Source organism: Pezoporus flaviventris, unplaced genomic scaffold (assembly GCF_033815535.1).
Source record: "Pezoporus flaviventris isolate CSIRO_AGI_PZ_B2104156 unplaced genomic scaffold, CSIRO_AGI_Pfla_v1 ptg000030l, whole genome shotgun sequence".
Lineage (NCBI taxonomy): Eukaryota > Metazoa > Chordata > Aves > Psittaciformes > Psittacidae > Pezoporus > Pezoporus flaviventris.
Genome location: NW_026892578.1, coordinates 4,500,156 through 4,527,596, shown reverse-complemented (window position 1 = coordinate 4,527,596; position 27,441 = coordinate 4,500,156). Strand labels below are relative to the sequence as shown.

At 38.6% G+C, this 27,441-nt stretch overlaps 1 protein-coding gene across 1 annotated transcript in view; it reads left to right on the top strand.

The window, feature by feature from the left end:
- OCA2 (OCA2 melanosomal transmembrane protein) overlaps positions 1-27,441 on the top strand; it is a 191,041-nt gene that overhangs the window by 58,051 nt on the left and 105,549 nt on the right. The window contains exons 7-12 of the mRNA XM_061459769.1: positions 3,041-3,198; positions 4,682-4,764; positions 5,125-5,278; positions 24,858-24,929; positions 25,847-25,912; positions 26,970-27,026. Of these exons, the coding sequence (XP_061315753.1) occupies positions 3,041-3,198; positions 4,682-4,764; positions 5,125-5,278; positions 24,858-24,929; positions 25,847-25,912; positions 26,970-27,026 (590 nt within the window). The remainder of the gene's footprint in view (positions 1-3,040; positions 3,199-4,681; positions 4,765-5,124; positions 5,279-24,857; positions 24,930-25,846; positions 25,913-26,969; positions 27,027-27,441) is intronic.

Here is a 27,441-nt window from a genome sequence, read left to right as displayed (position 1 = left end):
AGAGAAACTAGCATGAGTGACCTGGTCATAAATCAGGTCAATAGTATATGGATACCTCAAAAACCTGCTGAAAAATCATCAGTAGACATAGTATTCTCAAGGTAAGTTTTACAGTAGGCAGAGTAAGGTATACAAGTAGGTGTTAAAGAAAGCATGAAGCCAGCCATCTGCATGCAAATATAACAGAATCTCTGTCAATCATGGCTTTTCAGCTAGCTCTATACATACTGAAATAATGACATGGTGGAGGGTAGAGCAGAGACTCAGTATTTAAGAAGTGACTAGTCCCAGGTATGCCTGACTCATCCCAGGCTCCCTTTATAGTTCATAGAGAGAACCAATGCTTTTCATGAATGATTCCTCTCATCTTTGTGTGGTAGTCTAAAATGAAGCAATGATTTCTGTCTTAACAGCACTCTCTTTTCAGTGATGTTAAGGGAGTAACCAACTCAGATGCGGATGTCCACAGTATGGAACTATAAACTGTAGTGAACAAATACCAATTCAAAATTTTAGCCACTGCATCCATTCTGTTGTGTTGGCTACATAAGCTAAAAAAATGTAAAGTGAACTGAGGTGATTCTCACACACTCTTCAGTACCTTCTAGGAGCAGCTAGTTAGAAAACCAAGATCAGAAAAAAACAGGTTTAACTCTGAGCAGTGGACCCAGTCTTGAGCCAGATGTAAATATAGACAGCCGCTGTGTAATGGTTCACAAAGCATACACAAAGGCAAATCCCTTGACAGGGTAATTCACAGCAGTAATATAATTTCAAGAATAGAACTACATAAAAATGAGGCAGCTTAGCTGAAGTGAAATAAAAAAATAAAAGCTCTGGCCGTAAATCTTGTCAGGGAGATTTTTTTGCTTTAGAGGCCCAAATTGGAGGCCGCATTACAAAAAAAGTTCAGAAAAGGCAAAAAGTCCCAGCAGAACAAAAGGGGATATTAGAAATAAAAAGATAGTTTTCCCACAAGTTAGTCACATCTGAGTGATTTAAATATAGAGGAAATCACATTCTGGCAATTTAAGGGAAATATAAAACCAAGATAAGGCAGAACAAAAACATTCTGAAAAGTAGCTTAATGAAAAAAAATTGCATTTTGATTCCTATAAGCGTGGCTGAAGCTTTCTCCTGGTTTATTTTGATTCCACCTTTCATAAAGGCTGTGATCTGCTGCAGTATAACAATGGAATTATGACAGAGTCTCTAAATATTGTTCGGAGAAAGATAACTCTGATGGGATTTCAGAGCCTCAATGCAGACTGGTGAATGACATTCAGTTCCACTTGCAAGCAAAGGAGAACCGGTTTTGCTAGGACTCTTTCTGATAATTTTATAAATGCACAGAAAGGAATGGAAAAACTTCTTAAGTATCTCTATCTTTGTAGGAAAAGAAGGAAGGAACCACTCTTCTTGAAAATAAGGTTTAATTCTTCCCCCCTTTAATTTTAAGCATCCTTTATAATAGCTCCTGAATGTGTCATCTAGGTAATTACAGGATTTATTTTAAAAGTATTGCTTAAAAGGAAGCTGCTCTAATTATGTGCACCTGAAGCTTTTAAAGACATAAATTACTGGCTACACTCCTAATAAAAGGCATACTGTCAAGAGGTGTCCCAAATCATCAGGTTAATGACTTTAGGTCAGCTGGCCTTTCAGAAGGTATAATTAATGTCTCTAGCTAAAGGTATAGCTATAGCTCCTGTGGAAATTAATATTATGTATTAATTAGGACACAGAAAAATGGTGATGCCAAAACACACTTAAAACTCTTCAGAACCAGAAAAGAACTGTTGTAATTTGTATTTATGCTTGCTAAGGGCTGTGCATCTAAATTGTCCTGACAAGAGGTGTCTCCTGAATTGTTGCATCCAAGGCTATTTTTTTATCTTTTCTGTGTGATTCCTTTAAGCAAATAGATGCTTGGGAGTTTCATTCTTAAGGAGTGGCATGTGTGACACTGGTGCTGAGTGGTCCGCTCACTGGGCTAAGTGGGGTGACAGTTAGATTACTTTGCAACATCATGAGATCTGGTAGGGTCTTTTTTGGGCTATTGTGACAGAAATCTTTTCTCTAGATTCAGTTCTGCTGAGAGTGTGGACAGACAAAGCTCTTTTAAAGATGAAAGACTCCTGCATGCATAATGTCACAAAGCTTTCCTAGCTGAGACTATATACTCCACCTCCCCGAAAAAGACTTGTCTACCATGGATGGCCCTACGGGGGCTCACTGGGAAGCAGGGCACAGTACTGCTTTGAGTCCCCTCTAACTACACTGTATTTTTAATTCTCCCATTAAAATCTCCTGAGTTCTGTGGACAAAAAATGACTTTCTGGAAAAATCCTTCTGGTAGGTATGATCTTGTATGGCTTTTTGTGGAACAGGTTCACTCTTTTTAGTGTGCTCCATTAAATGTCAGATGATAAAAGTGTTAAGATACTCCAACATGTGATTAAGTTGCATGCTTTCACCAGAACATGTATGTATTAAATGAAGTCTTTTCCTTTTTTAAGAGTTTTTATTTTCTTGGTGGTGCCTTGGCTTTCTATCTGGTGAGTAAAATTTTGACCAGAAAGCAAATCCTCTGGCATGAATAGGACATTGACTCTTGTTTAGTTCCCCCATGGTTGGAGCTTCCACATTGTTTTCCCCAATACAAATTCTATGATGTTTAAATTGCTGAGTTAATGATGCTGCCTTTCACGTGGCAAAACACTTAAAGAGGCTTAATTCTCTGCCTCTACAACGTATTTCTGTATACTAATTTAGATCTTGGTACATGTACAGCATCAGATAAAAACACTAGTGGTCTCAAAAAAAAAAAACAAACCTAGAAAAGGACAGAACCTGGCCAAAGCAATGCTTCTTGGTGAGGAAGTAGGTATCTATTTTGTTCTTTTCATAGTTTCTTAAGCATTTTAGCTGAAGAATATGTTTTTCAATATAAGTTGACTAATCTATATTTTTTGCTGATATTGCACAGCTTATACTAATTTTTTACTGGAAATTTACACCTTAACAACTTTATTAACAGCTATGAATCTGACCGATTTTCATGATTCTTCCCTGCTAAAGTTAGACATAGGAGGCCCATTTGTAGAAGATATAGCTGATGACCAAACAGAGGAGTACATTGTAGTACAAATCAGCCAGTCTGAAGATGCTGGATCAAGAAGGAGACACCAGCAGCAGGTGATGGTCTTTAAATTTTTGAGATGTTTTATCACTTGTATTTCCATCACCATTGTGCAAACTAAATTATTGTGCTTTTCGCTGCTGTGAGGTGTGTCAATGTCAGCATTAAAAAACTTGTTCTAATAAGAGTAAAGTTGCACATTCTTTTGTCTGTGTAGGATTTCCTTTAGCTTCCTATATTAAAATTTTGTAAAATTTATGCCCCTTGCCTGACACTTAGCATGGAAGTTCTTGTGTTTAAAATAGGCAATGTTTCAAAAGTTGTCTTAGAAAGAGAAATAAGTGCAAAGTGCCTTTTTGCACTCACTAAAATACATTTTCACATTTTATTGCAAATTCTTTTCTTAAATGTGTCACATTTATTTGCTTTATTTCTCTTAAGGCTTTCTCATTGTTGTTGTTTTCTAAAAAGTTCCTGCTCTTCTCTTCCAGATAACTTAGCAAAGGAGGATCTTTTACAGCCTGTCATTGTTTATCACTGAAAAATAAAAATAAGCTTCATCATTTAATAAATAACATTGACATACAAACAACTGCCTGCCATTCTGTTTACATGATGGGATAGCCTGCCTCTACCGGTGACAGCGCAGCTGAACAATGCCATCAATATTCCTGCTTTCACCCTATCTCATAGTCTACAGCAAAAGATTAGTCCCACTACCTCAACATGGCAAACAACACCATAATGACAATTACTCTTTAATCCGCACAACCCCACAATGAGGAGGCTGCTGTGACCTGTGCTGTCAGCAGCAATCCCCAAGCAGCCTTCATGCTGCTGTGGGGCAGCCAGTGGAGAGCTGGCTGCAGCAGCTCACCTCTGCTGGCATATCAGTAGAGGTCTTGACATGACTGAAGGAGTAGGTACCCAAGTTAACCTCCCCTGCTCGTCAGACACTTGTGTCAGATGTCCCAGGCTGGCTGATTAAGCTGTTTTTTATTGCACTTCGTAGCATATAGGGCCAGGACAGGCATAGGATTTAGGTCCTTGCGTGAATATCAGTGTGTAGTAATGAACAAAGTGTTTTTTTTTCTGAAGATATTTTTAATTTATTTTTTCTGGAAAATCAGCAAACAGTAATTTTGTTTATTGAAATTCTACCATGTCTGGGGGTATGACATTGCTCCTGGGCCTTTCATCATCTCTACCTTATGTATGTCAGTTTTCTTCCCAGGCAGTTTTTGGGAGTGAACCACATTGTTGCTTCTGAGTCTTAGGTGCTCCCTGTAGCCAATATAAAGTGTGATTTGGCATCCTGTCTCTCCTGCAACTCCTGGATGCATCTCTCACTTCATTGATTGAGTGAGGGAATGAGTTTGCTTCAATCAGGTGGATTAATTTAGACTGATGTGTGTTATGCCCTGTCCTAAATTCTCCTAATTGAACAGGACAGAGAACAAAAAGGAATAAAACCCTACAGCAGAGACATATCACTTTCACTGACTTTTGATATTGCAAAATGTACTTGATCTCTTTCAGGTGGCATACAACTGGTCTCTATCTTTAAGTTCAAGAAGAAATCAGCAAATCATCACAACAAGAACCTTTCAGATACCAAACAGGTTGGCTAAGAGAAACTGAGAAATGTTTCATTGAAATAGTAGTTTACTTAGACCTGACTGAAAAAATAGCTAATGTTTTAAAATAATCTACCACTGTCTGTTTCAGAGGAGCAGGAAAGGATGACATTTTGTTGCTTTTTAATGGATTTACAAGGCTGGTTTGTACTTTAGTTGCTTTCTAAACAATGCTATTTAGAGGTGTAGAATGAAAATGTTACGAAGTTGCTTGTGATTGTAAATGTACAACACATGCACAAATATTTATAGGTACTGAATATAAAATTAATGCATAAATAAAACTAATGCTATTATTTCATTCCAGAAATAAGCAAAACTTCTTTTTTTTCTTTCTTCCACCAGAGGCACCATCTTCATAAACATTCAAGCTTTCCTACAGGGGCCTGGAAGTGTTCCTCTCTCCATGAAGCATCAATATCTCCATGCAAATATAGAGGCACAAGTAACAATTGCGTCCATCATATTAGTAGGTGTCTACGTGCTGATCATACTGGAAGTAAGCCAGCTTTGTACTTTGATTTTATTTTTCCCCTACATTATAAATGGAGCATAAGGAAGGGTTTTATTGGTGGGTTTTAATGTACTTTTAATATATGTATGTGGATCCTTGGTGTACTATCTGTGTTGCTAGTGGCATGAATACGATATATGTGAGGAAATTGGTCTGAATTGTGACTAATTTTGGCAAGTTATATTAATGTTACAGTGATCTTGTGTATTTTTCTATTAGCATCTATTAGAATTTTAGCATTTTCACAGAATTATAATTTGGCTGTGAGAGTGAAAATTAGTCCAGGTTATAAAAGGAGTGTAAAACATCTTTTAAAGTGAATTCTTTTCCAAGATGATGACCAAAGTTTTTTTCTTTACCTTATTTCCTTCTCTAAGGCACTTCAAACTATGAATCTAGTGTACCTTTAAAAGGTTAAACTGAGCACGCTTTGTAATGAGTGACATTTAGAAATTCTTTTACTGTATTATTTTATGAGGAAATTGAATATGAGTTAACATGAAGAACTGAAAGGACAGGGAATTTTAAATATATATTGCAACTTCTTTCCAAAGCCTTGAGGTACCAAACACAATAAAAATGCATTGCATAAGCACTAAGGATGGAAAACTTGTCCCAAACAGCACAAAGCTCCAACTGACTTTTCTGAAATGAAAACACTGTCTGATTATCTTAAAACAAGATTGGAAGGAGAATGTTTTTTTATTATTTTTTTTTTAATTCATGTAAGCATCCAGTCTGTCAGTGAATTGTCCAAGTTGAATCACACCTGATTTACAGGAGTATGAAACAGAGAAGTGAATCAAATTAAGTCTTCAAGGTATTCCATTGCAAATATGTCCCAGCAGGCTCATTTTATTTCCACATTCCTTGTGTATTTTAACTATCCATCCTGTTAACAGCTGAAATTGTAGGTTGAACGCCTTTTAATCAAATATCAATAATGGGTACACAAAAAATGACAGATGCTTTAGACATTTAGATTATGTTCAGCAATAGTGATTTATTTATGAAGCTAAAAATGCCTCTACGTACTTTATAGATGAGCAAAGAGATATATTAAAAGTGTGGAGGGGGATTGGACTAGATTTTACTGTAAATATATGTAGGCATGCAGCACAGCACCAAAATAATCTTAATGCTTATAAATGCAGTTTTCAGCACCCCAAGTATGCAAACCTTTAAAAATTGCAAAAAAAAAATCAGTTTTTTAATGTATGTAAAAGGTGGTTTTGTGCTTCATCCTAGAAAGCTGCTTTGGAGCAATTTATGTGTAAAAGGAAATAAAGGCTTGAAACTGAAAAGCAAAGGCAAGCAAAGTATGTATTTCCCTGTAATTTCTAAGGAAAAGCTTTAAAACAGCTCTTTAGCTTATTGTTCCTGTGAAAAATCAAGAAAAAATTCTGTTGTAGGCAGAAAAAATATTTACTCAAATTCAAAGGTATAAATAGATACTTGTAAGTAAAATTTTAGAATTTTAAAATGTGAAAAGTCACCTTTTGCATCATGATATTATCTGTTTTCCCCATAACACCTGTAGGAATGACAAGTGCTACAACCAGAGTAAATTTTAAACTATGAATATATAAGCTTGAAATAACTGTCATAGAATCAGAACTTGACTGTTGTTTGGTTTCCTCAGAGATCTCTTGCAAGAGACTGATGTAAATGTTGTTAGACTATGTAATAGTAGTTTACCTTATATTCAATTCTTATAACTTTAGTGCCTGAAGTCCTGCTTTCTCAACACATTGCTCTCTCAACACGTTGCTCTCTCTATTCCATTAGCAGTTATCACTGTTACAGAAATCAATTGGTGTTGCTGTAGGAGAGATCTCTCATGGATTTTCATTCAGTGTTGCTGCTCTCCATCTTTTACCAGTTTTTATCATTTTCCTGTGTTTTATCGATTATTATTGGCAAAACGGGTTCAACCTCAGATGGTGTTGACATGCTAAACAAGGTTTAGAGCTATATTTTTGCATATTTTCTTACATTAATGAAGAAAGAAGCAGCACTTTTATCTGTTATGACTCACAAAAGCCACTTGAAAGTGTGCCTCTTGCTCCTCCTGCACAGCACTTTTCTCAGAACATGAACTGTAGATCTTGTGCCCACAACCTCCTCAACCCCACTGTCCTAATCTTTTAATCTTTCCTTCCCCTTCTCCTATTGCCCTTTTCTACCTTAGTCACCAGGGAGTGTGCAGAACAGACTGCAAAGGCTTCTGCCTCCTGCAGTTACAGATGATGGGAAAAGCTGGTGAAGTAAGAGGTTCCTGTTGGAAAATGAAGTACATTTACTGTGAACTGTAATTTTCTCAAAACTTTCACCACTGTAGAGACACAGAGTAAATTCTGCTTTGAGGCAGCTCTTTGCTTCGATGTTGGCATCAAATCCCCAGGAGGTCAATGCATGTCATGGGCCACTTGTCAGTGGAGAATTCTTATTGTCTCAGGGTACGCTGCTTTTCATAAAACACAGTACTTAATTTCTTCAGATGTTTATTTAAAGTGTTCTTTCTTTTGAAATGGATTGCATGTTACATATTCCTGAAATGCAAATTTCTGGTAAAAGAAGATGCCTTTTTCCCTCTTTGATTTCTAATGTGTTTTTTTTTAAGCTTACTACAAATGAGTATTTTCTTCAATCCAAGTCTGTCCCTTGAAATTTTGATATATTGCTTTTAACTTTCTTTAGATGGACATCTCTTAGTTACATTTTCTGTTTGAAATCTGTGGGTTTTGTTTTTTTTTTCCCCATGTAATCATCCTTTCCTTCAGTAAGTAGACATTCATTCTCTTGAAATTGATTTTTCTTTAAATATCGATAAGTTGCCTCTTTGCATTTCAGTCTTCTCTCCCCTGCCCTTCTCTTAGAGGAGAAAGGAGAAAAAACATCTGCTTCTTTTGTTATTTTTTAATTAATCTAAACTCTATTATTTTATAGACTTGTTGAAAACAAATATTTCATTTTGTTCTTGGAAGCCTACACAGCACAGGAAATTAATCCAAGTGCATGTTTAAAAGCAAGAAAAAAGTGTGCCAGGTTTACCTTTGTTGAACTCGGCTTTTACCATCTGACCCTTCAGGTTTACTGATAAACATAGTTAAGATTTGATATAAGCATGCTTTCACTTTGGTCTACAGGGACATGTGGTGTAAAGTGCTGATGTACAGAGTTCTGCGCTAATGTTGCTGTACTAAATTAGTTCACAATGTATTTCAAGATATGCTTTTTCTAGTTTTGATCCTCAAAACGCATAGCCTCTTTTGATTAAGAACTTAAAAAAGAAAGAACTTAGAAAATTTAATTTTTACATTTTTATGCTCCAAACATCTTTGTTCTTTCAGCTAAGAATGCACTTTGTCTTTTGCCTTCTTTTATTTCCATTCTTTTTCCAGCAAAGCCTTTTTCTATGTTTGTAACTAAAGAGACTCTTTATACCCCATTCACTCAGGTTCAGTAGGAAGTGGTGTATGATTTCTGGTGGTACAGCATAGACAAGTAAAAAGTAGAATGGATAAAATCTCATTGTTTCTTCTTTTCAGTACTGTAAGATAGCTTTGATTTTCTTCTTTTGCCTATATTTGTATACACAGAGAATAGGATAATATGCTCGTTATTCTGTTAATATTAAGAAGATTTATTGGTAATTGGAAAAGTTTATTGAGTTGACAAAGCTCTTACTAGTAATTCTTAACTGCATATTTGCAGCTGTGTTGAAGCTACATTAATTAAAAATATGTAAGGAGGAATGTTAAAAATTTATTATTAAAGGACAGAGCTCATTAATTTGAATGATTGTGTGCTCTTGTCCCATGTTTTCCTTTAATAATATATTTATTTTGTGTTGTGGCTTAAAATGCAGTGTTAGCTGTTTATGATGCTTAAATGAGCCAGCAGAAACAAATAAGAAGGTAATGAGCTTTTTAAAGCTATTTTATAAAACATTTTATTTAGTTGGGAGAAAAGACAGAATAGTATTCATTTTATTAAATTAAGAAAAAATAAAAAAAAAGAAGCAATACTAGTAGCACATCAAATGGCAGAAAAGTGACACCAGCAAGTATCAGAAATTCTGTAAGAGCCTCCAGAGGGCTTGCTTAATCACCGGAGCTATCATTCAGTTTCATATCTTGTCTGGTAGGTAGGCCTGTGAATGATCTTGCCAGGATATTTCAAATGGCATTTTAATGATCTGACATCTTGAATAACATTTACATGTCTGTATTTCTCCTTAAAACAGAACTACTTGAAAGTGCAAGATCTGGCTTTAAAAGTTCTAGCTTTTTACTAGCATGAATTATTAGCCTATAATAATAATTTCTATTACTTTAATGGAAATAGAGAGTGTTGGTTTCTCTTCATATTACTTTTCTATTATTAACTAGCTTAAATTATGAATAAACATCTGCTAAGCTTAATTTCTTTAACTCAAAGCAGAGTGATTTTTAATAGCATCTAACCAGCAGAAATTAGCTGCAGACAGCAAAATTTAGATATGGTTCAGTCTGACCATTTTTCTACTATTGTGGGCTGGTTGAACCAATGTTTTCTCGCAGGAAGCATTTTTACAAATAAAATGTTTGTTATTACTGCTGTCTGTGTTCACACAGTCCAGTTTTTGCTTATTTCCAGTAATAAGGCTGTTTATCTGTACATGGAACATTATGCTTTGGAGAGGGAATAGGAAAACAGGAGAGATATTCACTGTTACACAAAATGTAATACTAAGTGATGGCAGTAGGCTAATCTTAAGGGAGAATTTTTCCAATGAGGAGTCACAGGAACTAATGATGTGCTTACTCAACATGGTTTGTCACTTCCCATCCATTCTCCTATTGATCTGTCTTTAAATATAGACAGAGTGTGGATTAGAGTGTTCCCTCCAGCACATATATCCTATGAAGAGATTGGTAGCAAAGGGACAGAAGAAAATCCATGGTGTTTATTGGAAAATACTGTAAAAAAGAAAATTGTAGCTGCTGCTCTCCCTGAATTTTGTGGTGGATATAATATCTCTGCTGCTATTGCTTTCATTTGTGCTAGGATGGAAAAATTGTGAAGAGGAATTAAAACGCTGCTGCAGGAGTCAACAGAAAATTAGGGTAGGATTATCAGAACAAAACTATCTATCCTCCTCAGTGAAGAGTCTGAGCCACACCTCACTGGGCAAGAAGAGCTCAAGATCAGAGCATCCCGACATGTAGGAAGTCAAGGAAGAGGGCCAGGAGACCTGCGTGGCTAAATAGGGAATTGCTGGGTATGCTCAAGTGGAAGAGGAGAGTTTACAGGTCATGGAAGGAGGGGCTGGCCACTTGGGAGGAATATAAGGCTGCTGCTAGAGGATGTAGGAAGGCAGCTAGGATGACTAAGGCCTCCTTAGAATTAAATCTGGCGAGAGGGGTCAAGGACAGCAAAAAGAGCTTTTTCAAATACATGGCAGATAAAACTAACACCAGAGGCAATGTAGGCCCACTGATGAACGGGATGGGTGCCCTGGTGACAGAAGATACAGAGATGGCAGAGTTACTGAATGCCTTCTTTGTCTCTGTCTACTCTGCTGCAGGCAGTCCTGAAGAGCCTTGTACCCCTGAGACCTTAGACGAAGTCAGGTCAACGGAGCGGTTTGCCTTAGTCGATGAGGAATGGGTTAGAGACCAGTTGAGCAATCTGGACACCCATAAATCCATGGGTCCAGATGGGATGCACCCGCGGGTGCTGAGGGAACTGGCGGAAGTCATTGCTAGACCACTCTCCATCATCTTTACCAAGTCTTGGGAAACGGGAGAGGTGCCTGAGGACTGGAGGAAAGCAAATGTCACTCCAGTCTTCAAAAAGGGCAAGAAGGAGGACCTGGGTAACTGTAGACCGGTCAGCCTCACCTCCATCCCTGGGAAAGTGATGGAACACCTTATCCTTGGTGCCATCTTAAGGCATATCAAGGATAAGAGGGTTATGAGGGGCAGTCAACATGGCTTCACCAAGGGGAAATCATGCTTGACCAATCTCTTAGCCTTTTATGAGGAAATAACACGGTGGATGGATGATGGCAGAGCGGTGGATGTGGTCTACCTTGACTTCAGCAAAGCATTTGACACAGTCTCTCACAGCATCCTCACAGCTAAATTGAGGAAGTGTGGTCTGGATGATCAGGCAGTGAGGTGGACTGTGAACTGGCTGAAGGAGAGAAGCCAGAGAGTTGTAGTCTATGGGGCGGAGTCTAGTTGGAGGCCTGCAACTAGTAGAGTGCCTCAAGAGTCAGTACTGGGACCAGTATTATTTAATATATTCATCAATGATTTAGATGAGGGAATTGAGTGTACTGTCAGCAAGTTTGCTGATGACACTAAGCTGGGAGGAGTGGCTGACAGGCCAGAAGGCTGTGCTGCCATCCAGCGAGACCTGGACAGGCTGGAGAGTTGGGCAGGGAATAACTTGATGAAATATAACAAGGGAAAGTGTAGAGTCCTGCATCTGGGCAGGAACAACCCCAGGTTCCAGTATAGGTTGGGGAACGACCTGTTAGAGAGCAGTGTAGGGGAGAGGGACCTGGGGGTCCTAGTGGACGACAGGATGACCATGAGCCAACACTGTGCCCTTGTGGCCAAGAAGGCCAATGGCATCCTGGGGTGTATTAGAAGGGGGGTGGTTAGTAGGTCGAGAGAGATCCTCCTTCCCCTCTACTCTGCGCTGGTGAGACTGCACCTGGAATATTATGTCCAGTTCTGGGCCCCTCAGTTCAAGAAGGACAGGGAGCTGCTGGAGAGAGTCCAGCGCAGGGCAAAACACAGCACTGCACCAGCTAGCACAAAGGAAAAAAAAAACAAACATGACTGCTACTGCTGAACCCAGGACAGATGATTAAGGGAGTGGAGCATCTCCCTTATGAGGAAAGCCTGAGGGAGCTGGGTCTCTATAGTTTAGGGAAGAGGAGACTGAGGGGTGACCTTATTAGTGTATGTAAATATATAAAGGGGGAGTGTCACGAGGATGGAGCCAGGCTCTACTCAGTGGCAAACAATGATAGGACAAGGGGTAATGGGTACAAACTGGAACACAAGAGGTTCCACTTAAACTTGAGAAGAAACTTCTTCTCAGTGAGGGTGACGGAACACTGGAACAGGCTGCCCAGGGAGGTTGTGGAGTCTCCTTCCCTGCAGACATTCAAAACCCGCTTGGACACATTCCTGTGTAACCTTATCTAGGTGTTCCTGCTCCGGCAGGGGGATTGGACTAGATGATCTTTTGAGGTCCCTTCCAATCTCTAGAATACTGTGAAACTGTGAATAAAAGTTTGCCCTTAGTTGCCCCTCTGTCTGGGGATGAGAGGGAGCAAAACTGCATAAGATTGGGGCAGAAAGGGAAAGCCGGTGCCCCTGGGTGTACTGGCCAGCTTCTGGGAGGCAAGGATGCTCTCCTGCACACTTTTCCTTCCTTGAGAGACTACTGTCCTGACCTGGGAAGAGAGAAGGCTGCCTTGATATTGTCTTGGTTATCTGCAATGTTTTATGCTGAGATGGAAATGGAGCCAAAAGGTAGGGCCTGGAGAGTGAACTTCCTAGTCTAAACCAGAAATCAGAAGTGTTGTGACTCTGGGCATTGCGTGGAACCTGAATCCTATGTAGTGAAACCTAAATCATAAAATCCAGTAGAAAAATTTAGCTTGAATTAAAATCTAGCCTCCTCTGAATCATGTGGGCTGCATCCTTCTAGGGCAGCATGGGATAGTGTATCTGCTTTGGAGTCCCTATCACCGCAAAGCACCATCACCATTCAAAAGTATACTCTAAATTTCTTTTTCCCTACCCAGCTGAAAATGCGCAATATAATAAGAGCAGACTTAGAATCATAGAGCCATAGAATAGTTAGGGTTGGAGAGGAACTTAAGATCATCTAGTTCCAACCCCTGTGCCATGGGCAGGGACACCTCACACTAAACCATGCTGCCCAAAGCCTCGTGCAACGTGGCCTTGAACACCGCCAGGGATGGAGCATTCACAATTTCCCTGGGAAACCCATTCCAGTGCCTCACCACCCTCACAGTAAAGAACTTCCTCCTTATATCCAATCTAAATTTCCCCTCTTTAAGTTTTAACCCGTTAGCCCTTGTCCTATCACTACAGCCCCTAATGAAGAGTCCCTCCCCAGCATCCCTATAGGCCCCCTTCAGATACTGGAAGGCTGCTATGAGGTCTCCACGCAGCCTTCTCTTCTCCAGGCTGAACAGCCCCAACTTTCTCAGCCTGTCTTCATATGGGAGGTGCTCCAGTTCCCTGATCATCCTTGTGGCCTTCCTCTGGACTTGTTCCAACAGTTCCATGTCTTTATTTATGTTGAGGACACCAGAACTGCACACAATACTCCAAGTGAGGTCTCAGGAGAGCAGAGTAGAGGGGCAGGATCACCTCCTTTGACCTGCTAGTCACACTCCTTTTAATGCAGCCCAGGGTACAGTTGACTTTCTGGACTGCAAGTGCACACTGAAGCCAGCTCATGTTCATTTTCTCATCAACCAACACCCCCAAGTCCTTCTCCGTAGGGCTGCTCTGAATCTCTTCTCTGCCCAACCTGTAGCTGTGCCTGGGATTGCTCTGACACAGGTGTAGGACCTTGCACTTGGCATGGTTAAACTTCATGAGGGTGGCCTCAGCCCACCTCACAAGCGTGTCAAGGTCCCTCTGGATGGCATTCCTTCCCTCCAGCGTATCAACCGAACCACACAGCTTGGTGTCATCGGCAAACTTGCTGAGGGCGCACTCAATCCCACTGTCCATGTCAGCGACAAAGATGTTGAACAAGACCGGTCCCAACACCGATCCCTGAGGGACACCACTCGTTACTGGTCTCCAGCCGGACATTGAGCCATTGACCACAGCTCTTTGCATGCAGCCATCCAGCCAGTTCTTTATCCAGCGAGTGGTCCACCCATCAAATTGATGTCTCTCCAATTTAAAGACAAGGATGTCATGTGGGACAGGGTCAAATGCTTTGCACAAGCCCAGGTAGGTGATGTCAACTGCTCTGTCCATCAGTTCTGTAGCCCCATCATAGAAGGCCACCAAATTGGTCAGGCAGGGTTTCCCTTTAGTGAAGCCGTGCTGGCTGTCACCAAGCACCTTGTTGTTTTTCATGTGCCTTAGCATGCCTTCCAGGAGAATCTGCTCCAAGATTTTGCCAGGCACAGAGGTGAGACTGACTGGTCTGTAATTCCCCGGGTCATCCATTTTCCCCTTCTTGAAAATGGGGGTTATATTTCCCTTTTTCCAGTCGTCGGGAACTTCCCCTGGCTGCCATGATTTCTCAAATATGATGGCCACTGGCTTATCAACTTCATTTGCCAGCTCCTTCAGGACTTGTGAGTTGACTTCATCAGGTCCATGGACTTGCACACATTCAGGTCTTGCAGTCTCCATGAATAATACTTTTAAGACATAAACTAAGGGTGTGCATTTGGAATGGTATCAAGGTATGCAAAGCAGGAACAGGCAGTAAAACCTGCTGAGATAGGTGTTGGAGGACTGCATTGAACAAACGCATCCCGACACGTGGTGGCTCTTCTGTCCTGTCCCCCAGAGTGGAATACACACCCTAGAAGTTCTCCCAGAAAGAACAGCCTGTGACTGACCTAGCAACTAAACTGCCTGGACTATCAAGGCTTAAGGTCATTCCCTGCCTTTCTCTTATTTAAGAGAAGGGTGTGACCTCTGTGCATTTTGAGAGACTCAAAATGACTTCAAAGCAGCTCTGCAGGAGCGTCTTTGCAACACTGAAAGTTGCTGCTTATGATGAGCATTGGATCAGTACACCTGAGGTGCCTGGATTTCTGCTGCTTGGATAGAGCCACTGTCATCAACAAGGAGTCTCCAACAGACAAAGCCAATACCAGTTAGATAAGCTACAGTCACTTTTACTTGCTGTAACTGCAGCAAAAAGGGTGTAAATGAAGCAGAGTGCTGTAAGGCAAGTATAGGATAAGTTTAAATTCAAACAAAAATATGGTATAACAGCAAGCAAAATCCCCAGCTTAATATCTTGTAACAATGGTTTTGTATTATTACTATAAATATTGATTTTACACTGACTGTTGCCTAATTGATAGATCTATCTTCTTAGATGTCTGGCTCTGCTCTGATTATGTGTGCTTTAAGGAAAAATACCTTCTTTTTGGGTGCTATGGTACTTCTGTAGTATGTAAATTGTCCTTAATTGAGAAATTACTAGGAAAAAGTTGCCACTGGATGGTGCTGCTTGCTATTCTAAGGAATTGATAGGATTGTCCACTTTAAAAGATATTGTTGCCCAGGCTTCACTTTATGCAGAATGTAATGTTTTGAAATAATAGGAGTCATATTTTCAACAGTAAGTGTAAAAACTAATTTCCAAATTTTCATTTTCTATTTTCTGTCGCCTTTTAAAACTAATTTTGAACTGCATTTTGTTCAATTTTTGAAAGACTGTCAAACACATACGTATTGCCCTCCCTTGCATACTGTGCATGATGTTGCAGGTTGTTTTTTTTCCTTTCTTGAGACAGGCAATAGAACATTAAATTAGCTTAATTGAATGCTGATGTTCAGCTTCTACCCTGCCTATGGCAACCAAAGGGCCATGAAGCCTTAAAATTTTAACAGGGTGATAGAACACACATACACTTCTAATGCACAAAATCAGGGATAAGAACCACTCAGCTTCTTTTTGGGCCTCAAGTGGTGTCTTCCTTCAGCAAGAGCAAGGGCAAAAGTAAGTAAAAAAGCATGAGAGAGTGTAGGTGGCAGGCATGGAGCAAGATGTGAGAAGAAAGGCAGAGAAGAAAACTGGAGTGAGAAAGAGAGACATCAGTGATTAAAGACTCCCCAGAGGAACTGCTGGCTAGAGCTGAAAGCTTCCTATAAAGGTAATGTGAGTGCTGCAGTTTGACGTACTTTTGTTCATAGTGCATGGCTGTAATTCTGTATGGTCATATTACCCTAATATTGGAAGAAGACTGACAAAGATTCACACAGGGGAAGTAAAATAGGTTTGCTTTTTGGGATTTGCTCCATGTAATTTCTTTATGAGAAATTCACAGACTCATTAGTCTTGAGGATGCTGAGATAACTGGGGAAATACAGATGGTGGCATCTTCTTCAGTTTCAGAAGACATTCCGAAACTGCAAAGATGGTCTTGCAGCCCCACCCCCAAATTGTGCGTTTAGGGCACAAAACTGAGTATACATTGGGAATAATATCAAGGCATGTGGAATGGATGGAGACAGCAAAGTCTGCTGAAATAGGTGCTGGAGGACAGGACTGATCCTTGCAAGAAGGTTTTGCAAGACTGAAAGCTTGTTGCCAGGCCAGCCTGTTGATATACCAAGGCTTGGGACATGCCAGCCCACAGTAGTGGTCTGATTTATCCTCTTCAAGGTAACAACATCTGTCCTTTTTTTAATGGCTCATGACCAGATCTATCTACTTTAGTCACACAGCAAATATTTCTTGTAGCTAAAACATTACAGAAGTGAGGTGCCTTGGCTTATACATATGATCAGCATCCTCTCTTTCCACAGGACTCCACTTTCTATTAATCTGACCTAACTCAAGACCCTGATTTACAGAATATCAGCTCATTCATTTCTCTATGCCTCTGTCCAATTTTACATAAAGTCAAAACCCTCAAATTCATTGCAAATAAAAAGACTCACTTTTAGGATTTGGCTCTGAGGGGCTCTGCAACTATCAGATGTTACTGGATATTCCCCTTCTAGTGTTTCCTGGAGGTGTATAAAAATAATTTTCTTACATCAGAGACATCCCAACAGGCAAAGGCCAGAAAACATCTGCCAGTGGCTATAATGATAGAGATATGACAGACTCTTATTTTTTTTTTTTGTATGAATCTGATAGAAATATTTACTAAGCGTGATGCTATATACCTTTTTATTCCCAATTGTTATTAGCAATATTCTGTGGTGAGAAGTTATTTCAAAACCAGACTCTACTTAGAAGTCTAGCAGTCATTTCAACCTTCATTATATATGAATAATCCCTCTTCTTGATCCTCTGATCTGTATAAATGTTGTTTCCCTCCTTACTTCCTGGATCCACAATCCTTTTTCCAGCTGTTTTTTTTTTTTTTTGAGTTTCCAAGGCATGAAAATATAAGGGTTACAATAGTTTTGTTCATCCCATTAAATAAGGATATGTTTATCCTTGCATCCTTCTAGTGCTACTTTGAACCAGTTAATTCAATATTCCATATCAGCATGAATCTTTAGCCCATCCAATTTTCTCTACAAGCAGCAAGTGCTGGTATCACCGAGTAAAAAAGCTCACAGACAGTGAAAAGATTATGCACCTTATTCATTCAAATCCTTTGATAGAGCTATGGAGTAACAAATACTTTTGCAAAATCTAGAAACAGCTCATAGATTTTCTATATAGAATAGGGGAATGAATTAATAAATAATTTATTCACAGAAAATAATTTGATCTCCTTAAGTCACTCTCTCTCCCTCTCCTCCTATGCAGTTGTGTTGTACATATAGAGAGAATTGTTGTCAGCTGGTGAAACTTTCTGGCTTACTGTAGTTACTTAATCATTGAATTTCAGGGTTATTCTTCCTAGAAAAAACTCCCCAAATATCCCTACTTTGTATTTCTTAGACTGCTCAATCAACATACCATAGGAAAAACAGTGAACTAATACAGGTGTTAGTGTGCCTTGGATACCATATAGTATTACTTTTAATCACCTTCTGTTTAAAGATAATCATCTTGTGTAGTGCCATCTTATATTTTGAAACATTGTATTAGAAAGTGGCAAATTGCTGCCTTCTATGCCTTTCCCTAAGGCAGGGTTGCTTATACCATGACCTTCTCCGCTGACATTGAATTCAAGCAGGTGATTTGGCATGCTATCTGAGTGAAAACAAACATTATAGCAGAATGTCGTAGGTGGGTGCTTTCTTACCTTGGGGTTGTGCAGAAGTTTGTTATATTCTATAGCACAGTTTGCTATAGAATCTGATGTTGATATTAAAGAAAACCCCAAGCAAGTCTTTTAGAGCTAAGAATTTGTCTGTAAAAATCGCTTATTGATGTATAGCGAATGTTCTGGGGTTTTTGTTTTGGGATCTTTTTTTGTTTCCCCCCTCTGCCTCCTCCCCCCAGTTACAGGGATCATCCCTTTATAGTGCAATTAAGAATGCATGTTAGTACTAAAATATGCAGTAAGCTGTTGATCCAGGGTTAGTTGGTTTTTTTTCAAGCAAGGCATACTTATTATGCACCGTGATGCAGTTTTGATATATTTTTACTTATTAAAAGGATATTAATAATAAGATTTTGTAAGAAATTTGACATAGTGTAAAGTCATATTTTATGATTCATGCGTCTGCATATGTAGGGTACACAGAGATAATGTCCTAATCTGCAGACAAAGATAGAAATAGATGTTCTTGCTGTTACTGATTTTTGTAATGCTTGTTAAAACTTTGGGATACACATAATCTTTCAGCAGCTGTACCCTACATGGCTGCCTCAAGAAGTGATTTAGTCCACCCCTGAGTACTGCATCAGTGTAAGTCATACTTTCTAAACTATGTCAAGCAGTTCCCTTTTGCTTCATTAAAATCCTCACAGAATTTACTTGTTACTGCTTAACTAAGTAATTCTAAGGCAATTAATTTTCCATTATCATTCATTTTGCACTAGCTGTTGAGACACATCCACTGTAAGGGGTTCCCATGTGCTGGGAAGAGTGCCTCACAGCTGAAAAAGCTGCAGTACTGTTTCTGCAGAGCTCGTGTAGGGAGCAACACAGGGGGAGGAGGTAAAGCATTAGCTGCCATCACTAGCTGAAGGGAACGTATGTTGCTATACCTTCACTAATTAGTACTGGTTAATGGTCTGTTTAATATAGGTGAGCATGAAGAAAATCAAGTACACATGTTTGGCTCCACTGACCTTCATTTTCTGATACTCTGATCTCATCTATACCTGACTACGTGCTGTATTTCTAGTCTATCGGTTTATATTCTGCCCAAATTGTGCAATTTACTAGCAGTAAAGCAAATTTTTATCAACTAAGAATTTGATGCCATTCAGCTTTGAACTCTGCCCTGCGGTAGATCCACTTCAAAGTATTGCAAGGCTTTTTTTTTTGGCCCTTGTTGTTTCCTAACATAACCTGAAATTTTCAGTTTTGTTACTTGACAGAATTAGGAAATTTAGCTAAATTAGTTAAATTACCATTGTATTTCTGCAAATTTATCTGATGACAGTTTCAGGCTTTGGGATTTACTTTGCAAACTGTAACTGGGTCAAATACATGTAACATGAAAAACTGAAGTTTCCTCTGTATCCTCCTAAAACAGCTGGAATAGTCCAAGGCAAAACAGACCACCAGATTTTTAAAGCATGTGACAGCAAATGATAACACAGTCTCCAAAAAGGGATCTGACTGAGGAAAATCTTTTCGGAGGCAGACTAATGCTATCTTGATTATCTTCAGAATAACCAAGACTCTTTGTCTTTGAAAAAAACCTCTTCTACTGCTAACCCAATAAACCCTTATTAAAACATGAAAAGGAATAGACATAAAACATGTCAGGAAAAAAGCTATCCTAGAACAAACTTACTCTCCTTGTCCCCTGAGAATAAAGAACTAAACTAGAGATGTTATAAAGTCTAAGGGGGATTTGGCTGTTGATTCGACAGAGAAGGTCTTAGATACTCTTGAGGTAGGTGAAAAATACATAAAACCCATATGTGTATATAGGCTTGGGAATAACTGCCTCCTGTTGAAATACAGCAATGCTGTTACTCTATTGAATGAAACTAATTTACCAGTAAAATAAGTAATTCAATGCAACAGGCTTCACTGGAAAAATAATGGATAAGAAATGAATTGAGTCATTTGAAGATTTACATTAAAGTCACTGACAGTCATCTTTCAACTGCCATTTATCACTTATAAATAAGGACTTGTGGAAATAAATGTTTGGCATGATGTGTCATTTATAAAATATCTTCAGAAGCACAATCTGGAAATACGCATACCCTGGATTTGAGCTGAGAAATGTGTGCTCTGAAATAGCATACAGGTAACCATTCAATTGCCTTCTAAATAATTTCCTTTTATCTCCTGGAGCACCGTATAAGATAACGTGTCTGGAATTTTGAATCTTCTTCATAGTGATGCTGTTGCAGTCTACAAAAGATTTGATGAACTCTGTGCAAACATTCCAAAGCCCTTTCAGAGAGATAAAATTAAATCTGGAGAAGGTTTAGGTTGTCTGAGTCCAGCTTGCCTTATAGCTCTGGAAAAGTATATTTTTAATTCATATCAAGCACAAAAACTTGTGGTGTAAATGATATGGGTTACTTTCATTTCTCACCTTAAAATTAACTATTAATTGAGAATGGAACTATCAGACAGAACCAGCATCCAGCACACTGTGTTTTATCATGCAGTAAGGATTCATAAGACAAACTTTCTATAGATAATTATGAAACGAAATAACTATAAAAATTTTTCTCAATCTTTGCCCATTCTGAGCTGACCCTATAGCATGACCCTATGATGTTGCTGTTGCCACACCTGCGCTGTTGGTGTCTTTGAGAGCCTCTGTTGTTGCAGCTTTGGGTGTTTTTGTTACTTCTATATAATTCTGTAAATATACATTTCCTTTTTGAAATCTCTTCAGCAGTCAGCCTAGTGATATCCTGAATCAGTGAGCTCTATGACAGAGTCATGAAATGTGAAGAGTGAAATCTGGGCTGCATTATGTTCAGTAGCAGCTTGTATTGAGATAACTGTCCCTTTACAGAAGGCAAACACCATCCCTTGCTGTTTCATTAAGTCAGCATTGCTAGGCAATAGTCAGACAAATATAAAGATGCTGTTAATGGTGAAAATGACCCTTCTGTGAAGAAATTATAAGGCTTGTAGTTGGGTTGGGAGGTGGGGAGTTCCATTTTGCAAACTGATGATAGACTAAAATCTTTGTATCTTCCTTGTCCTCTCTTTCGCGTCTAAATGGCTTTTGCTTGTTTTTTTTTGGCTTTTTTTTTTTTTTTAAGAAAACTTTCTGGGAAATGAGGCAAGAGACTTTTCTAGTAAGTGCATTTTACATTACATTACATTAAAACTGACTAAATCATTGAAACGTGAGGATTCACAGTGGTGTGATGGAAGAAATAAGATGAAATAAGAGGTCACTTTGAGATGTGGCTTTTATAGAATAAAGGCCACAGAGGATGGGAACATGTAAGGAGGTATTCACATGCAAGAGAGTGGAAACAAAAATGCAGGTAAGAGGCAAGGTGTAGAGAATGTGGAAGATTGGGCAGAAGGGTTGTTTTGAAGTATGCCTGATGGAAAGAATTTTAGTCATGGCTTTTGTCAAAGGAATGAGTACCATGTCGCTGAACAGTGGCCCAGGGAAGAGTTTATTAGTGTTGGGAGATGCATTTTGAAAAGAAGAGATGAAATAGAGAGGAAAATGTAGATACCAAGATGCAAGAGATATTGACTATGTCAGTGTCTTTGATGAGTACACGTTGCACTGAGTCTTTTATTGGAATTTGTTCACCTTTGTGTTTGAAGTAACTTTTGGCCCACCATTTCCTTCTGCTTCCATTCCTAGATAGTACATGAGAAGTCAACCTAGTCAGGCTGATGCAGTCAACCCAAATTTGTGATCTTATAGGCAATTCATATTTGAAAGAGAAATGCTATAAATTGGAGTTCAGTGTGACTGTCTTTGCTTACTAGAGAATACAGAAATTTCTCAAGGACAATAAGAATCTGATGAACACCTATTATTTCTCACTTAATCTTTCCAAACGTATTTTAGATTCAGAACTTCACCAGATCTCTCAGCTTTCCTGGGGTTAAATCTCTGTCTTAATTTATTTCTGAGCTTTTTTTGTACCTTTGCTTATGGGTACACTCTGAGATTCATCCTCAAATGATACTCATCCTCCTGCCAGGCTTCAAAAGGTTTGTATCAAATTTGTACTATTTTCCAAAATAATAATAATAATGAAATTTTAGTTAATATAATGCCCTCCAAATGTGTAGTAGATGGAAGTGTGATTCAAAAAGTGTCACAGCTTCTAGGCTGCATCTCTTCATTTCTCCATTTGTAAGCTTTTTTAAAATGACTTTGCAAATATATATATACTTTTTTGAGTTTGCTTTATAGTGAAAAAATTAGAGTAATCCATTCATTCCTAAACCTCCCCAAATCTCAGCTTTTACATATTTACATGTCTTGGAGTTTCTGTAAGTGCGCTTTCTAGGCTTTATGTTACCATAGAACTTCTACTTAATAGTTTGCTCGAATGAAGAGGTGTACATATTACAAGTTTTTTGTAACAGAGCTTTGCACCTGAATAATCTGTGTTCATTCTTCAGGATATACTTTTGTACATCCTTCTTGAAATATCACCAGGACGAAGGAACTGTCAGAATAACTCCGTTTGAACAGAATTTTTTCCCCATCTTGCTGCTGAAATTAGTGCAAATTTCACCCATAGGTGACAGGAAACTCTTGGAGCTGAAAGCACAGTCAGTACAATGCATGCAACTAAGTACACAAGAGCGATGGGAGAAATGCTTATGTGAAAATATGTAAAAAAATTAAAGCCAGTCAAATCTTGGTAAAAAACACAGTGTCTTTCTGAGAACTGCAAAAGAGGTAACATGTATGGTGATTAGATGAGAAGAAAGCCTTCAGCCCCCGAACAGCTGAGTTTGGCCCGCAGTACCTTATCCTTGAGCATGCTTTGCCCTGGTAAGAAGCTGATCCCCCTCTGTAACCAAGACCTCTGCTTCATGTCTTTTATCGGAAAGAACTGTAAGGTATGATTGCTGCAACCTGTCATCAGTCACAAGAACTATCAAATGCTCCCCCACTTTGCAGAATCAGAAGGGCCATATGTATGTGTTCATATGAATCCTCTGAAACTGGAAATCAAAGATGAAACAGTGACATATCACATGCATTTCTATGGGAGCTGGTGGGAGCTGTAAGGTGTGCTATTTATTTTTAGGTCATTAGGACATATAATCCTTGTTCTGATCTCCTGCTTTGTCACTACAAATAGGTTATTCTGCAGTCCATTTTGAAGAAAAACATATGAGAATGAGACAGATTTTTTTTTTGACTCCTACATCAATGATTTCTGTATTTATTTTTCTAGTAATTTGGTAAATTGCTTGGCTGTTTACCATTACTGTAAAAAAATCTATGTTCAAAGAAAAGAAACAAAGCCAAATCTTTTCTGTTTTCTTTTCCTTTACAGGCAGGCAGGAAGGCCTTTAATGGCCCACATCCTACTGTTTCTTATCAGCAAAATATTTTTATGAAATTATCAACCAGTGCAATATTTTTAGACTGCCTTATTTCTTTCTGAGAAATAATTCTTGTGTCTGAATAATATTTAAGCCCATTAATAGGAAATGCTGTTCATTAGATACAGTCTTTTGTAGTGTGATTTTCATTAATTACATTCTTACTCTAACTGAGTTATTTTACACAATCTGTGATCTTCCAGTCATAGTCAATTAAATAACTATAAATGAGCACTTGGAGGAAAAAGCACATTTTCAGGGCATGCTTGCTTTTATACTTTCTCTTTTAGAATTTTAAGTACAATTTATTCATTAGATACATAGACATGGACAAATGTCCATATAATGTAGTAATTGCTTCAGTATTAAATGAATGTCTGTGTTGTGTTTAGGGGTTTGGATGCTATTTTCAAATGCACTGCTTGTATGCTTGAGAAACATTATAGATAGATAGAGGAGAAGCATTGTTCAAGGCTGGGTTATACACTGGTGAGAGGAACTGAGGAGGCTGTGGCAAAGGTGTCCAGTAGATTTTATTCTTGGAGTCAAAACACTTTGTAGAGAAAATGCTGATGTAAAGAAACACTTTCTGAAGGAAGAAAACTGTGGGAGAGAGACATAAAGCAAATGTACAGGCTTGACAGATCTGTCTGTGCCCAGAACTGGACTTGGAATCTCACAGTCTAGTATGTTTCTGTATGCATAGGATGCATCTGTTCCAGGTCTGAGCTATTTGCTTGGGAATTACTTTATTGACATTGGAGATGAACAAGAATCTATAAAGAATGAGGTGAACAATTCCTGTCTTCTTTCCATGAGCTGTGAAGGGAAGCCAACAGGACTAGGCTTTTTGATCAATAAGTTAAGGAAGGCAAATTGCTTACCTTCTCGGGCCACTCATTGCCAAATATAAGAAACTGGTTCTGAAGTCTCTTCTCTGCCCTGAGATCAGACCTGAGACTTCCTAGCAGGGTTTTGCGCAAGCATGGCTTCTTTTTTTTTTTTTTCAATAACATCCTACAGGAAGGCAAACCAATCAGCCATTCTGTAGTCAGGGCTTTTTGAATGAGAATGGGGTGGAATGAGTAAAAAAACTCCAAATAAACCAAGAAAATCATCAACTACATGATTTTTGTTTATTATTTTCCCTCCTCCTTTTTAATAGTAAGGAGATGTTTATTAGAGTCTCTGGTGAATTCTCACCCTTTGTTGCAGATTGTCCACAGGACCCTTGCTGCGATGCTTGGATCTTTGGCAGCTTTAGCTGCCTTAGCTACTGTTGGGGAGGTAAGTTGTCAGACTGTAAGTGCTCACATTGCTTCTGGGTATGTTATCATAAATTGCCGCGTTTGCCCTGTTATGACTGGGCATGTGACAAAGCAGAGTTTTTCAAGAGAAAGAGATGGTAAGGCAGATATTGGGATGGGGAAACATCTTGAGGGAAAGAAGTCAGCCTTGAGTATAGACAAGAAGAATAGGAAAAAGGTCAGTTGGTGGTATTTTGTTCTGATTTGCAGGAGACCGAGTACAACTGTTTTCATCTTAATGCTGAGTTACCGTAATGCTGTTATTTTCAGTAATGTGAAGTTACCAAGCACACCTAAATGGAAATACATTGCCTTATACTATGCTAAATAATTACACCTCATGCTTACACCTTCCAGTCCTTCCCTGCTCACTCTTTCCCCAAACCTCCCCCCACCACCCAACCCCCCCCCCCCCCCATCCCCCCCGGCTTATTCTTAGTAGATATTTAATGAAACCTTTGACTGTTTTTCTTTGTTTTATTTTCTCATAACTGGTCACCACATCATTGCTATATTCCCCTAATTTCTTTCCAGTTTGTTCACAGGTGAAGTGGTATGGTTGTGTTCCCTTACAAAAAAGGAAACTAGGGTGCACTATATAATTCAGCTATCTTTTATGTCTGCAATGTTACGTAAGGAACAACTAGATAAATCTATAGCCTAATGTAGGCTTTTGATAATGACCCACTTAGGATCCCAGCAGTACTTTGAATTAGTAATAATAATAATAATAATGGTAATAATAAAGAGTCCTTTTTGTGTACCTTGTGGGAACACATCAATTTCCATCTTAGCTTATTTAAATGGTTCATTAATTAAGTGGAGTTTAAATTTCATAGCGAATAAAAAATCAGGTGTTTTCTGGCATTCTCTGGTACTTGTATTTTTTGATTGCAGAGGCCAAGTATCGTCAAAGTGGTGGAGTGGATTGACTATGAGACACTGGCACTGCTGTTTGGAATGGTGACTAAAGCATATCTTTTGCTCTGAATGTGTTGAGTTAATCACATTCAATATAGAGATGTTTCCCTCTTAAACATTTTGTTAATTGTATTTTACTGAGAAATGGTATGATGAAAGTCTGGGCCTTGAGGGATTTATCCAAAAGGAGGATGATCAGACTTCTGAAGGAGCCTTTTGAAAATGTTGATCCCTTTCCATTTTTTTCAAAATGTGTAAAATTGTGTTTAACATACTAAAACCATCCTTGAGGTCTATAAATGGAAAGACCTGTTTAAATGCCAAGTATTATCACTGTCATTTATCTGGTTAATTTTGTTTACTCAAAACCTTCCCCAAGCACAGTCTGGTGGAAAAGTTGTTTTCTTTGTCTTAGTGCTATGTTTGGAGCCACAGAAAAAGCAAACTAGAAATGAAGAAAAATATCTGATCAGATGATAATCATATATTATTTTAAACACTTTGCTCAGAGCTATTTATGGTAAAAAGATTTCTCCAAGTGCTATTAAACTCTAACACAAAATATACAATATAAAGAGACAAAATTACAATTATCTGTTTTCATTCTGAAGTTTATTTATTTCCTGACACTGCTCCCTGCCTTCCCCACAGAAAAGGAAAAAAAAATAAAATCTGTTGGTAACAAAGATGGAAGGACAGGAATCTTCTCAGAAATGTGGGAAAATGCAAGTAGTTCTTGGAGCTGCTGTCTTCTGCTCTCTGTATAGTGTTACTGCAGAAAGCAAAGACACTTACTGGCTTTTCTTAATGACAGAAGGGAGATACATTGAGTATTTAAGGTGTGGTGCCTAATTAATTATTACAACTAAAATTCAACCAGACTAGTATGACATTTACAGACTGCTTATGTTGAGAACTAAATTTCACAATTGACAAGAGATATCTGGCAGCTGTACTGGAAATCCTAATAAGACGGTAATTAGCTTCTCAGAAGTGTCTCAGATAAGAAGGACTTTCATCAGGTTCACAAACTACATTGCTTTGTTTTTGTGTAATAATTCCATTGAAAGTTATTATCTTTTCCCTCATATTTTGGTAGATGGTTTTGGTGGCCATATTTTCAGAGACTGGCTTCTTTGACTACTGTGCAGTAAAGGTGGGCTTTTTTTTGTACTCTTAAATTACTACTGGATTAATCAAGTTAATACTTATTCAGCTGTGTTGCCAAGCACTATCTTTGAAGAACCTTTCTTTGGGCAGTGTCTACTTATCACGTTAGAAATCACTGTGGTCAACTTATAATTTTGAGAAATCTCTTAGGGATGAAAGGAAGCCTTGAAGGCAATTCTGTTTCTACAAGAGAAAGGTAAAGGCCTCCCTATGCTACACAAGCATATGGGCAATATAAAGCTGAATTATTCCCCAGGACTACCCCAGGGCTGCAGTTCCACTGCAACTGCAATCTGTATTAATGCCTGACAGAGGGGGAGAGGAAATATGGGAGCTATCATTAGCTGTATGATCACGCATGAAAAATGGCCACAGAGTTTTGCACAGTAGCAGAACCAGAG